The 14,497-nt window shown below is 39.0% G+C and overlaps 1 protein-coding gene across 1 annotated transcript in view; it reads right to left on the reverse strand.

The window, feature by feature from the left end:
• LOC103145526 (GDNF family receptor alpha-2) overlaps positions 1–14,497 on the reverse strand; it is a 68,913-nt gene that overhangs the window by 30,255 nt on the left and 24,161 nt on the right. Inside the window, exon 4 of the mRNA XM_007562971.2 lies at positions 5,683–6,061. Within this exon, the coding sequence (XP_007563033.1) occupies positions 5,683–6,061 (379 nt within the window). The remainder of the gene's footprint in view (positions 1–5,682; positions 6,062–14,497) is intronic.

A 14,497-nucleotide genomic window follows, 5' to 3' on the forward strand; every position in this document is an offset into this window, starting at 1 on the left:
AGCATTTATGGCAGAGCAGTGTTTCCTGGATGTTTCTGCTACTAAAACCACTCAAAACAATGGAGGAGACTTGTGATCAGTTGAGCAATTGAGCTGGTAAGTAACCAAATGCAAACCAAAACAGCAGCAACTACAATTTAGATTATAGTTGCTTTTGTCTCTAACTAAAGCAGAGGAATCATTTCTATTGAAATCCACACAGCCAAGTTTTGGTTGATTATCAAAAGCACTCTGCTCTTTAGAGACTCAACCATGTATGTGAGACCCTGAGGTTGGGGCAGAACTAGCAGCCTGGGAATACTGCAAGCCTTCTCACAAGTGAAAAACCACAAACGTGTCTGAGTGCAAGTGTGTGAGAGAGAGAGAGAGAGAAAAAGTGATGAGAAACGGATGATAAAAGTGCCGCAGCCTCCAGATTTCTTTCAGCTTTATCTCAGAAGCTATACAGAGTAATGTCATCTGGGCCAGTCTCTCTCCCCACATGGTTCCCCTCAGTGGGGACTTAAGTTGTCAGATACAAGAGAACAGACTGTTGAGTTAGGACAGTGTGTGTGTCTGTGTGTGTGTATGCGTGTGTGTGTGTGTGTGTAGGTGTGTGCGCATGCGCGGGTGTGCGTGTGTGTGTGTGTGTGTGTGTGTGTGTGAACAAGAGAGTGCTCCCAATGAATTTTCAGNAAGCAACAACAACCTGATCCTGTATATCTCCCGAACTGGGTCAGCTCACCTGTGTGCTCATTGACTGTTTCTCACCTGCCCACTTTGAAAACCAGAGGCCAAATAACTCAATCAAAGAGCGCTCAGTGATCGTGTCGAAGGGGGGGAATGAATCAAAGATAGAAGTGTTGCGTTGATCTTCCAGAGAATCAATACGGTACAAGTACGAATACAGCTCATTGCTCTTTGGGTTTGTTTTTATCAGGCATTTCTTTCACAAACCGACACGGGAGAGGATGGGAAGTGTCCGCGCATTCATGCCCAAGCATCCATTCGAAAACACACACACGCCCATTTCTGACAGAAAAAAAGAAACGAAAAGACAAATGTGGATTGAACAGTAGCAAACAGAGAAATGCTTCCTGTTAGTTCGAGCAGGATTATGGGAGGCAGCTCTGTAATAACCGAAGCAGAGGTGAAACCAGGTGTTAGAAAAAGCCGCTGTTCCATTTAATACTTGTTCTCCGTCCACCTAGTAAGCCAACAATCACCCCCACAGAGACCAAGGAGAGACTGAAATCTTCCAGTGCAATATGCCACCCAGGCCCTCGCCAAAATGATATAATTGAAATCTTTTCAAATGTTTGTTCCATCTGGAACAATCTACTTCTTCTCCAAAGGCGAAATCACAGCCAGTTTGGCAGCCAGTACTCTCAAGGTATACTTTCTAAAGGCCTTGACTTCAGCTAAGATGATTAAATAGCAGCTATTTCCAAGTGTAATGCTGACGTAAAATAAAGGTGGAATGAATGCACCAATCATTCTTCAAGAGATGGAAAATAGGCTAATCCTGCTCTGATCAGTAATTGGTGTTAAAAAGCAAAAAAGAAAAAAAAAAGTATTTTCATTTCTGTTCAATACATGTACCAAAGAGGTCCCACTATTTTCAGTCGCTAACCACATCATTCGACAGCATGTAATTCGATGCATTTTTAAAAAGTGAATAAAAATCAGATACATTTTTAAGGCATAAGCAGTAACTCTTTAAAGAAAAGATTTTGGATTCACATCACTTATCTTTATCAAAAAAAAACAAAAAAACAACCTGCAGCATTTCTTTCTGTGTTGGATAAAAAAATGAAAGAACAAAAAGTGAATGCCTTGGACAGAAATTATACCGGCTAAGAAAAGTTTGATATCTTCAATATCTTCTAAAATCAGTTTCCACTGAGGATGCGTTTTTGCTGCAATCCCATCAGTACATGCATGTGTTGCACAAAATAGCCTGTAGCAACTATTACAAAAAAACCTATAGCTGTTTGATCAAACCACTGACCTCCCACTGACTGCAGTAGCCCACATTGATTCTGAGTACCTCCCCCTGCCACCCTCTGCCTCTCTGTCTCATTATATATTATCCTTTCCTCTTTCTATTCCCTTTCCTGTCTTTAGTAATCTATTGTTCTCAAATAAAATGGGTCTGGCAAGCTGTGTATCTTCTCTGTTTAGTCAGACAGGTGTCCTTTGGGGAAAAGTTAAGGCCTGTCACTGAATGATCCTTCCTTTGGTTACCAACAGAGAAGTAAAAAGAGGTTCCAGAAAGTTTACTCAAGTCTTGTACTTTGCTGAGGTTTAAATTTTAGTGAGGTTTTTTTTTTGTTTTTTTAAATCGTTAAATTCATGATTCTGATTGCTCAAAGCATTTTACAATGCTGTAATTTTTTGAAACATAGATATACAACATGCTGGGTTTGCTCCAGTGCCTTGTAAATGTGGTAACACCCTTAAAACTCAAACATTATCCACACATTTATGTGTATTTAAATAGGAGTTTGTAGAACAACAATAAATTGAAAAAGTGTGCCAATATTTTCAACCCCATTTTTCTGCTTTATCTCTACAAACTCAACTTTCCTCAGAAGCAGTCAAGATGGTGACTCTGGAGGAGCTGCACCCACAGCTTAGGCGGGAGAGTCACACGGGACAATGATTAGCTGTGGACTCCACAAACTGCGCTATTTTCACACTTGCTCTGCATCTTATCTGACTGGACTGGAGCTTCTTGGCAAAGAAGATTAGAGATAAATTAAAATCTTAAAAATGTCAAAAGCAAACACCAAAGACTTGCAGCTCATACAGCAGCAAAAGGCAGTTCTACAAAGTACCAACTTCAGTTTGCTGAATGCCAGTGCAGGCCAGACATAAACAAGAGACAGCTTTATATTCCCAGTAAAATCCATTGAATTTAGAGGTTGCTACATGTCAAAGTGTGGAAAATTTCAAGGAGTAATAAAACTTTTGAAAGGCATCATTACTGTTCTATTTTAAATCAGGTAAAGTTATGCAAAAAGAAGGATAGTTTGAGCACTTTAAAAGTGTTGACTGTGAACTCTTCATGGGAAGGTAAAATCGTAAGCCTCAATAAAGCTCAACAGCTCATTGTGTCTGAATTGTGGTGAAATTCTCTTACATGACAGCCCTCGTTTACTTCTGAAGAACAAGCAAAAAATAAAATAAAATAAAAAATACTGGAACTAGAGCGGCTCCTGAGTGATTGCTGCTCTGCTGGTGAACGAGCAAGCCTGTGTCCACGCAGCGGCAGCGTGCACACACTCATCGAGCTGTTGACCTCGGAGGGGCTTTGCGTGGCCGCAGATAATGAGCTTTAACGTTCTATTTCATCTTTCTCAAAAAGGAGGAGCACTGCAGACACCAGAGGGCCTAAAGGTCAAAGAAAGCCGCTCGCTCTGAAAAGAGATAACACAATGCAGGCAAGCAGGTAATTATTGAGACAATCATAAATTGGAGGAGGCCTGATAGAGTTCCATTACTTTAGCTGAGTGGAGGGTGAATTTAGTGTTGGAGAAGAGGAACCATTAACACTATGAGTGTGCTACTCTCCATAGAAAGTATATAAGTGGAGTTAGAGAAGGGCCTGTCTGAACAAATTACTGTGTGTGCCTAAAGAGACTACGCAGAATGTTTATGTACAGTATACAAACCATTCAAACAAAAGTACGACTTCTGTTGATACTGAAGTGGCACTTTGACTTTTAAGTTGCAGAAATTTTATTATTATTATTATTATTATTATTATTATTATTATTATTAGTAGTAGTAGTAGTAGTAGGTAACACTTTATTTGAAGGGGGGTGAATAAGACTGACATAACACCTGTCATGAACATGAATAAGCCTTCATGAATATTTATGACTGTTGTCATAAAGCGTCATTCGGTAAATTATGACACTTTTAATACAAAGTTGACATTATTCAAAATGTCTTTGTTATGACAACTTGACATTAACCAAGAAATCATTACTGATATAAATTTGTTATAAAAGTATTACTGATTGCACTTTAAAAATTAGGTAACTATGTTATTAAAGGTAAAGTTTAAACAGTAATGATTTCCTGGTTAATGTCAAGATGTCATAACAGAGACATTTTGAATAATGTCAACTTTGTATTAAAAGTGTCATAATTTACCGAATGACGCTTTATGACAACAGTCATAAATATTCATGAAGACTTATTGATGTTCATGACAGGTGTTATGTCAGTCTTATTCAACCCCCTTCAAATAAAGTGTTACCTATTATTATTATTATTATCAAACCTGGTCTTCCAGTGCATGTACACATTAATTTCCTGCAACAGCTCCTATGTTGGCATGCAAAACAATATTTCTGCACAGACTGGAGACAGACGATGTACTTTGGAGGAGAAGCATTTTGTAATTAAGAGGCAGGCGGCTGTTGATGGTAAAAGAGTAATAATAATAGTAATAGAGTCTATGGCAAAAGTATTCACACATTTTAACTTTTTCTCACAATACAAAAGAGTTAAAATGCCAGAGTATGTGCTCTGGCATTATAGCGTGATTCTATACGCCAGAGCACAACATAGTGGCACATAATTGATACGTTGTACATAATTGTACATGTTTTCTAGTTTGTTTGTTTGTTTGTTTGTTTTTGTTTTAACAAACAAAAAGACCTGAAAACCTTTTGCCTTATAGCCCTGGCTGTGGGGTCATTGATTGTTCTGTGAATCTCTGTCAGAGTCTTTCCCAGCCTTTAACAGCTCTTCTACCAGGATGGCCTTGCATTTAGCGCCATCAATTTTTGAATCGACTCTGACCATTTTCCGGGATCCACGGTGAAGAAAATCATCACCATAGCATGACGCTGCCATCGCCGTGTTACTCAGAGGAGTGGGTGTGCTCAGGGTGATGTGCAGTGTTAAGTTTTCCTTTCTACAGTATTTAGCATGAAGGACAGATTTGTGATTAATAGTTGTGCGGCAGGAGTTTGTATTTATAATGTGATAAAGTGCGAAAGCAGAAAGGGGCAGACAGCTCCTTTGTTCCTCCGATCTGACAGGTGGTTAATCTTCATTAGTGTCATAAATCATCTTAAAAGCACCGACGATTATTAAAACACTGCTCATTTCAACACAAGAAATTAAAGAGTATCAGAAGGAGCGCAAAGCCCCCTGATGGTCAGCACAGGGACATGAGTCTCCAGTAAAAGATCTTGACAGCTGGTTTGGCCCCAGGCACTGTGTTTCACCTCCTCCGAGCAGAACTAACACAAGGAAACATGTCACGGCTGGGTAGGTGTGAATTAAATCTGGCTGCTGGAATCCAATAGAGGGCCCATGCAGCCAAACTGATCCACTAATGTTTTGTTCAGCTTAATTGAGCATTGTCCCTTCAACTCAGCCTCACGTCTTCATCTTGCATCTAATAGCGGCTGCTCTCTAAAGGTCTAATTACCTGAAGTTGCATTGGAAAAATGAACAAACTTTATGATGGCGTAGGAGACAATCAAAAAGTGCAAATGTGCTGCTCCAGTAAAAATTTCAAAGCTAAAATCGACTTGAATGATAATAAATTATTTTTTTTCACTCCAAAATTTGTGGTTTAGACTAAGAACACAAACCCAAATGCCGTCACAAACGAACAAAAAACAAAACAAAAAAAAAACACTCAAACTCCGGCATGTTTTTTCTTTTTTACTTCACCTGCAGAGTGCATCCGCGCGACAAACCCGCCGCAGCTCCAGACAGTTCGGCTTCTCCTTATCTGTGTAAGAGCAATCAGGAACGATCGTCTGCCTGCGTCTCTCGGCGCAGCCTTCAGACTGGCAGGGACAGAAGATCAGCCGCTGGCTTAGCTCTGGAGGCACGCGGTCCATGAAGGCCCTCAGTGTCTTGTGGCAGCGCTTCCTGTTGCAGCTCTCTCCTTTGTTGGTGTCACTCCGGCTGCAGGTGGTGATGTAGCTGCTGCGGTGCCTCTTGCAGAGGGAGTTTAGGTTGCAAGCTTTAGTTGCGTTAAGGCAAGGGTTGCAATCCTTCTCTGCTTCAGGGCACTGGAAGGGCTTGGGGGTAAGTGTGTGCATTCCTAAACGTAAAGACATGGAACAAAGAAGACAAGTGAGAACAAAATTAGCGTAAAAGAAAATAAAAGTTAAAACTAACAGAAGCAAACACTTAAAATATATCCCTGTGTGTGATGAGTGTGACGAGACAATGTCCTCACACTATTATACCATCAGTTCTAACTTGAACCTCTGATACAACTTCTGATCCTTGAGTACATACATTTTTCAGCTGAGTCTGGGACAAGCAGACCAGTCAATGTTCCTCCAACTTGTTGTTGTCAAATTCTCTTGAGTTTGTGTGAAATGTAGCCTCAGTTCCCCGTAGCTGACAAAAAGTTGCAGAAATATCTGTTGTTTGCCATTTGGGTTCCCTAAGAACAGACAAAACTGGGACTCATCCTTTAAATCCTACAAACAAGGCCTATTATTGAAAACATTAATTTTGTTAGAATTAGATGTGATTTACTTTTAGGAGTAGTTTTATTACACCGTACTTTCTACTCGGCTGGAAGTAAAAAAGAAAAGGCGTGAAATACAGACGCACCAAGTTAAAGGTAAGACTTATTTATTACGCACACGCTTTGCTACTTTAAGGCAATTTTCCACCTGCTGAGCCTGCTGTGCAATTTAGCACTGGAAGTAATTCACTAAATTCTAAACTGCATTGTATTTATATTGCTGACAATAAGTATTAGTCTCAGGTTTTTTTTTTTGTTTTGTTTTGTTTTGTTTGTCTAAATGAAAGAAAAAAACTGATTTGGAAAAGTGATTCTCCTGAATCGATCTGTTATTTTTGAATGACATTACTAATTTGTGTACCTTTTTCTTTCCATTTTAGTCTTTAAAATACTGCACTTTGTAGATATCGTGTTTTTGTCCGTCTGATGACATACTTTTTAAATATTAAATCAGATGTTTCGATTAGTTGCCCAGTACTTCAGTACTAATTTATTTCATTAAATGAAACAAAGGAACAAATAAAAACTTTTTTACTCTTACTCGTGTATTTTTTTTTAGATGGATGGTTCTTAGTTTTTTCTCATACGTCAGTACAATGTTGGATATCTTACCCACTCCGAAGAAGACTAATTAGGAGGAGCCTATTGATAAAAACCCCAAATTTGCAAACCCTGCAGAACTTTTTCCACATTCAGTTCAATAATTATTTTGGATTAACAGATTATACTGCTGTTCAAAGTAAGTCATTCTTGAAGCAGGGCAGGTGTAGCAGACTGAACATGGGGTCATCTCTCATGTCTTTGTCGCTGTAATATTTCAAATTTTCAAGCATTTCATCTATTCTGAGCAATATTTATGTTTTTTTAAATGCTGATGGAATGTAAGTCTTTTTCATCAACATCTGAAAAATTACATAAATCACTCGTGCTGGAGATTCTTCTTTTATCTGAAGCAAATTTGTTATGTAGTTCCTATATCTATTAACATGGCTCACACATTTTTAGTTAAACATGTTATGGTTAATTATAGTGATCAAGCGTGATTCTTTTGGTTCATGCTGCAATATTTAAGCAAGCGCAGCCTGTGCCCTGCCTCACTGTTCATGTTCTGACTTATCAACACTGACTTCACATCGTTTGATGAATCCCTGGTAGAGAGACTTCAACGTCATCTTTACCTCCGATTTTTCAAACAGCTGTGAGCCAGCAGAGGGACGCCTCCAGCCAGGCCCATCCACTCCACCTAAATCGATCCAGGCTGTTACAGACCTTGAGTCAAATATAAGTAAATTAAGATATGATTTCAGATTACATGTTGATGAATTATTCATTAACCCGTTGACAGCTGACGTGATTACCATAATACCAGGTGATTATCACGTTGTCATATTGTTACAAATATTATTTCAATGTATCTTTCAGTCTTTTGACTTAATGGAGCAAACGAGAAACGTTGTCATCATTATTCATTCGTCTTCCGGAGGTAATGTGAAAACAGAAGGCCTCGGAAATGTTGGTGGAGAAAGAGAAACTGCGTCGCACAATCCTGGGATCCGCTGAGGTCATGGAGACGATGCAGGAACAGAGTTTTGTTCATCAGTGCCATCCAGTTGCACATTTATTTTTATTTTTGAGTGACAACAAAACCCCTAAAATTACCCATCCAGCTGTTTATCATAGCTGAGAAAAAAAAAAGTCATGTTATTAAACTTGTTTGAACGTTCTCAGATGCTGTACCATTTTGGTAATAAGAGAAAAAACTTTTCTCATGAAATATACTTGTAATAAAGCAGCTTTATGTTCACTGGTGGCACCCCTCTGGCTATATTAGAGAAGTTAACCTTCTTTCCCCTGTAGATAATGATATTTCAGAGGTCGTGGCGGCACGGTGACACTCTGAGAGACTCATCTCTTATTCAACAGAACCAATCTCCTTCCATGTCTATCAGACAGCCTGGAGCAGGAAGAGGACAATCTTTTTTTTCTGCCTTTTTTGTTTTTTTAAAGGGGCTTTGAAAGATGCACAGGATTGTCCTCCCATGTTACGTTACACGTTATCAATCCTTGAAATTGGGGGAGAGAGCTCGTAAAAGCCCAAAAGGGGGGATAACAATAAATAAGCAAAATTAATGATTTTGTGGTTTCGGGGAAACAAAACTCGCAGTCCCATAAGACTAACAAAATTCCAGAAAATCATCCTAGAGGGAAGGAAGAGCATTTAAATGACCTTCCCTTTCAGTGTTGCTATTATGAAGATGTCTTAAGATTAATTTAGTAAGAACTCTGATAAATGGACGGGTACTAAGTGTTTTGTCATGAGCTTTTTTGTTCAAATGTTACATTTTATTTGACTCTTTTTAGATCACAGTATCCTCATCTGTCCCAACACTACCAGACAGAGAGTCAGTTTAAACTCAACATATTCTGAGTATTATTTAAGTGCCTTTTACTTTTGCGACATTTGAGCATATTTCAAACACAGTGGACTTTATTTATGAAAACGGGAGTAGATTCACATGTGATCAATGAAGCTGTGGAAATCGTGGCCAATCTCAGCATGTGGAGACTTGATAAGTTTACTGTCTGAAAACAAACAATCTTCATGTGAATTCAACAACCTGCAGTGAAGGAGCAAAAAGGGCGATAGTCTCACAAATATTTTAGAACACAAAACCTAAACTGAGGTTTTTCCACGCAAATACATTTTCTACAAATGTTGCAGAAAATATGGGTAATGCTGAAGGGGGTCGTGTTGCCGTCATTACGTCTCAGAGCACCAAAGGAAATCTGACTACGCAACGCAATATTGTGCAGAACTCCACAGGCATAAAATGTATTACCGTTTTTAGGCCATGTTCCACCAGCTGATCCAAGGCAGACCAATCTCCCCTGCAGTACTCCAGAGCAGTGATTCACTACGGCCTGTTATTATGACTTTGGGGTCTCTGGTTTCCCAAAGCAGAATGAAGTTTTACATTCTGACATAACTACATAATTAGATGTCTTTGAAATCAAAAGCCAGATATTGCTTTCCATAAAAAAAAAAATGCTGAATACAGGAGAATCTCCATCTTCCTGAGTGTAATTATGAAGAAGACATTAACAACACTGGCTGTTTAAATGGTTTTACATGCTGGTCCAGATCTCGTAACACTTTATGTTCTGCTTAGCAGGTCAGCAGTTAATCAGCTCAGATTCATAAAAGTAACATTATTTTAATAATTAGTTTGCCCTATAATAAAATTGTTTAAAGTTATTGGCTATCAAACGTAGTCTTTTGCACTAATATGGACCAATAATTGCCAAGCACTGAATTATATATTTGCTGGTTCAAGCTGACATAAATTTACATAAACAATCTCTAAATTTGGCATGGATTTTTTTTTTAAACATGTGGCACATTCACAACTTAAGTCATACATTCCCAGATTTGCAATGAAAGGATATCAAGTCATAGTTTTAATATGGAGATATGACTCACTGCCATGGCTTTTGGGAACAGTAGGAGTTGTTAAGTGAATAAGTTAATTGTCAAATGTGTCTCAAAAGAGTTTTCTATTGCTTACAGTCAAGGTAAAGTATTGCTCCTGTATTTTGCATTATGTAAGAAAATATGGTGACTAATGATGCTAAAATGTAGGTTTTATTTGCAGCTTCCAATTTGGCCATAAATTTAAGGACTATTGGGCTAAATAAGTAACTTTCACTGCATTTGATCATCACTAGTTTAAAATAAGGAAACAACTGACGGACCAAATCTGAAGTGATTTTTTTACAGCTTGAGATATTCTATCTAGTAACACAAAAAACAGCAGCTAAGAAGGGTTTCGATGTATTCCCATGCCAGCAGTCAATCAAAAAGCTCCACTGACGACCCTACACTAATTATTCTGCCCATATGCATTTTTCATAAACTTGGACCCTTGCATGAGAATTAATCAGTAATTTCAGACAGGAACAAATTAGTTCCTATACTGTTACACCAATAGCTGAAAAAAAAAGAACTAATTTTAACCACGGTCTACAATGAGGCCGAAGTACGGCCCAAGTTTTAGTTAAGTGGGCCGAGCTCAAGCAGGGCCAGAGGAGAGCAATACGGTCCAGCTGGTGGAAACGTTCACAGGGCGACTGTCCAGTAGTCCAGGCTGCATTACATTGATGGATTGCAGCTTCTAAATCTCCCCTGGCCATCTGCAGCTATAATGTGGGCCACTGGGGGGGTCTGAGATGAAAAGAAAATAGGAGAAGGATGAGCTCCTACGATTTATCTGACCAGGCCGAGCAGAGTCTGCAATGGAGGCTGCAGCAAAGGATGGGTTTTTACTACCTTTGATTGGGAAGCAAAGATGGAATCTGGTGCTGGAACCAAAAAGATGTCCTAGGGCGGGCATAAGACATAAAGCCCACTTGATGGCTCTAATGTTGTTACACTCTAATAGGAAAGCATGCAAGTGCAGGAGGCGAAGAGGAAGGAGGCAAAGAGGTGGAGCCGAGAGGGGAAACATTTAGTATTGTGTTACAGAGTTATAATTGATTTTCCGAGTGCATCACAACACAGATTTTCAGAAAACACGTTGTGCAGTAATGTTCGGAGAAAGCGGGCTGATAAGCCGACGAGATGAGACGTATAAAAATGGAAAAAGCTTTAAGAGCAGAGCGAAGACTTGTGCCGGTTGATTACTGTAGCTGATCATGATCGAAGGATGAAGTGAGAGGATACAAACAGATTAAATGGCCACTCACACAGACAAGCTGGAGAGCTTTCAATTAATGGAGCCTAGTTCAGGAAGAAAAAAAAATGCACAGTGCACAAAATAATTAACGCAACTCATCAGCGGTGCAATCAACTGCTCTCAGCATAACAATATACCTATCTATAAACATAGCAGTTCCACAGAACAAGTAAGAAAAGCTGACAAAGGGAAAGGCTAGAAAACTGGAAGGATATACTAAGTGAATATTGGATGTGGGATCAATATATACCAAAAGTCTTGTAAATATTAGAACAGTCTTGTTACCAAGGTTGTCAAAATATACTAAAGACTTAAAAATCAAAGTCCTTCAAATGCAAAAAAAAACACAATCAAAGTGATTAGTTTTCTTCTACTGTCTCTTCTAGCATTCTCCCCCAGTGATAATGGTGAAATATGACCTCTTATTAAACATGATGAATGAGAACCAGTTCATGTTGGAGCTGACAACATATTTCAAAATGTTTAGGAGGTGAACTTGAAACTCCCATGAACACTTTATCCATAATAAATGTAGTGACTCTTTGTGGATCGTAAATCAGAGTTCTCTAGTGGTGATACTGATTTTGGCAAACAATGGGAGAGAAGTCAAGACAATGAGGTGAGAAAGAAAAAAGTGGTTAGTCAGAGAGTCGGATGGTGAGAAGCAGGCCGTGTTCTGGTGCAAAAGAAGGGCATAGTCAAAATGAAACTGAGCAAAAAGTAAAAAAAGAAAAAAGAGCTAGTAAGAACAGAAAAAAAGCTGATGAAATGGGGTATGCACTTTGTATTAGGATTTGGATACTTTAATTCCTAAAGAGTAAGGGATCTTCTTTCTTAAGTAATTGCTCTCTGTCAGCCTAATTTGAATTCAGCATTTCATATATCATCCCGTACTCGAGGGACGCTGCACTGCAGAAAGGCTGGGGGAGTTTGAGGGTATATAGAGCTTGGGGGTGGGGGGGTTCAGGCTGGGTTAGGAGTATGAGGTTGACTCCTGGTATGTTCTCAGTAATTAGGAAAGGTGCCAAAGTCTGAATTTAATACAGCCCAGGGTGAGCGTGCGAGAGCTTGTTAGGAAAGTCTTTAGTCCGGACCCCGAGGAGTGTGTCAAGCATTTCCGTGTCAAAGGCCTCATCAGTCATTAGCGCTATATACTCTGTCGCAGTAGGGATTTCCAGAGGGGAGGAAAAGGAGCCGCACTGAATCTACAAAATCATCTCTTTAAGCTTTACCGAGCGGGTTATGTGAGTGGATTTCATAAAAGGCAGGGCAGTGGAGTTCAGAGAAATGCTGGGTTTCTCAGAGATCAGCTACATTTTACAACTGAATATGAAATAAATGCAGCAAATCGAAGCAGTTTGAGATCGAGAGGCTGCAAGAAGTCACGGACATTGTGCAAAAGCTAAATATTTTTACATAGAGAACTCCTCAGATAACACTGGGCTCCCAGAGAAGCTGTGAGTCACAACAAACACGGGTGTATATTCTGAAATGTTTATGAGAATTTCTAATTTGCCTTTGTGGCATTCCTCGTTGGCACTCTTTATTCAGCTCTCTCAACGCTGATGACAATACAAAAAGCTTTGAGACAGCTTAACAAGATGCGTATTTAAAGGTTTGCCTGTGCAATATTGCTTTAATGATCAGTTCTACTGTTCATTATCAGGATTCAAGTCAACTGAAACAACACATTCTGCGCTCTGACGCTGACTTTCTCTGTAAAATGCTGACTACTGCAAGGGGAGAAGAGGCAAGTCTCATTACAAATCCACTGAGGGACGAGCTAAGGCTTTACTAAGAGTGAACTGATTAGGAAATGCACACAGGATAATGAAGCATATTAGCAAAAGCAATATGAACACACATGGGGACAGCTGCAGGCATACACAAAACTAATCTTGCACAAATCCATGCAAAGCTACTCTTGCACCCCAAAGCGCTTGGAAACCTCAATGTACATATGCAAACAAAAAAAAAACCTGCTAGTGTTTGCCTAAGTAACAAGAATTGTTATGACAATGGCGTGAAAATGTCAAACATTTGCAGCAGCATACTTAGCAGAGCTGGTGCACTGTTCCATCTCCGCAGCTGTGCTACAAGCAGCTTTCTAGATTTAATTGGACGGCGGACATACTCTGCTGAGAGGTGAGGGGCTTAGAGCGGAGAGGTGGAGGGTCTAACTAAAGGATGTTAAACCTAATTCCAGGAGGAAACCCTGAATGGAGGATTTTCTGCTGCCCTTTGCTCTCGATAAGTTAATCAGCTCAGTACCGATCCAAGAAAAGAGAACACACTGCAAAATACCGTGTTGCAATCATTATAAATAATATCTCTGCATCTTTTTGTAGAAAAACGCCACTTATTTAACCTTTGATAAAGGTTAAATTCTGAAGAATGATTCATCCCCACTTTTCACTGTATTCTCTTGCTTCCTGAATACAACCAAGACTTTGTTGATATTGTTGAACAATACAACCGATCTGGAGATGTCCACTGTCACACTCAGACATTTTGCCAGGTTCTTTTAGGATTTCTTTTTTTTTTTTTTAAATATTAGACAACCATGCAGTATTTCTGGAAGTATTTCTGTTGTTTTAAGTGGGGCTTGAAACCCCAGTCACTGCAGGTTGTTTATGCACAGAACTCCATGCTCCAGTAAACTCATGCATTACTAGTGAGTGTGAAATCTACTTGAAGGACAGAAGGAAAGAAAAAGAAAAAAAGAAAAGCAGAACAAAAATATGCTTTTGGTTTTAGATTTTCTATTATTTCAAAGATAAATTTATGAGATCTCACTTTCCACTGCTATCCTTATACTCCCTGCCCCCTAAAGTCCGGCACCTAAAACAGTTGCCTGTTTGCAACCTTTACAGCATAAAGAGCAACCTCTGCTCTCAGCCTAGCCAAATAAAAAAACTTGCATAGAACTGTGCATGTAACTAAGAATTTTTATAAGTTTAGATATCATTTACAACAATGTTGCCATGTGTGTTCATCCATGTGTGTCAGTTGTTGTTTTTTTGTTTTTTTTTAACCATCAACCTGCCAGGGGATTACAGATGAAAATTAGCCCTTGTGGCAAAATTTAGCACATTTACATGGTTGTTTAAAAATACTCATATTGATTAATATGCACTGTACCTCATGAAATAAATTCAAATTAGAATTAGATCAATATCTACTCTCTATTTTTATTATTTAAAATAAAGATAAACAAAATTTAGCTAAAGACGATGGATTTTTTTTCCCTGTAGGATGGTAAATG

Source organism: Poecilia formosa, unplaced genomic scaffold (genome assembly GCF_000485575.1).
Source record: "Poecilia formosa unplaced genomic scaffold, Poecilia_formosa-5.1.2 Scaffold5, whole genome shotgun sequence".
Classification (NCBI taxonomy): domain Eukaryota; kingdom Metazoa; phylum Chordata; class Actinopteri; order Cyprinodontiformes; family Poeciliidae; genus Poecilia; species Poecilia formosa.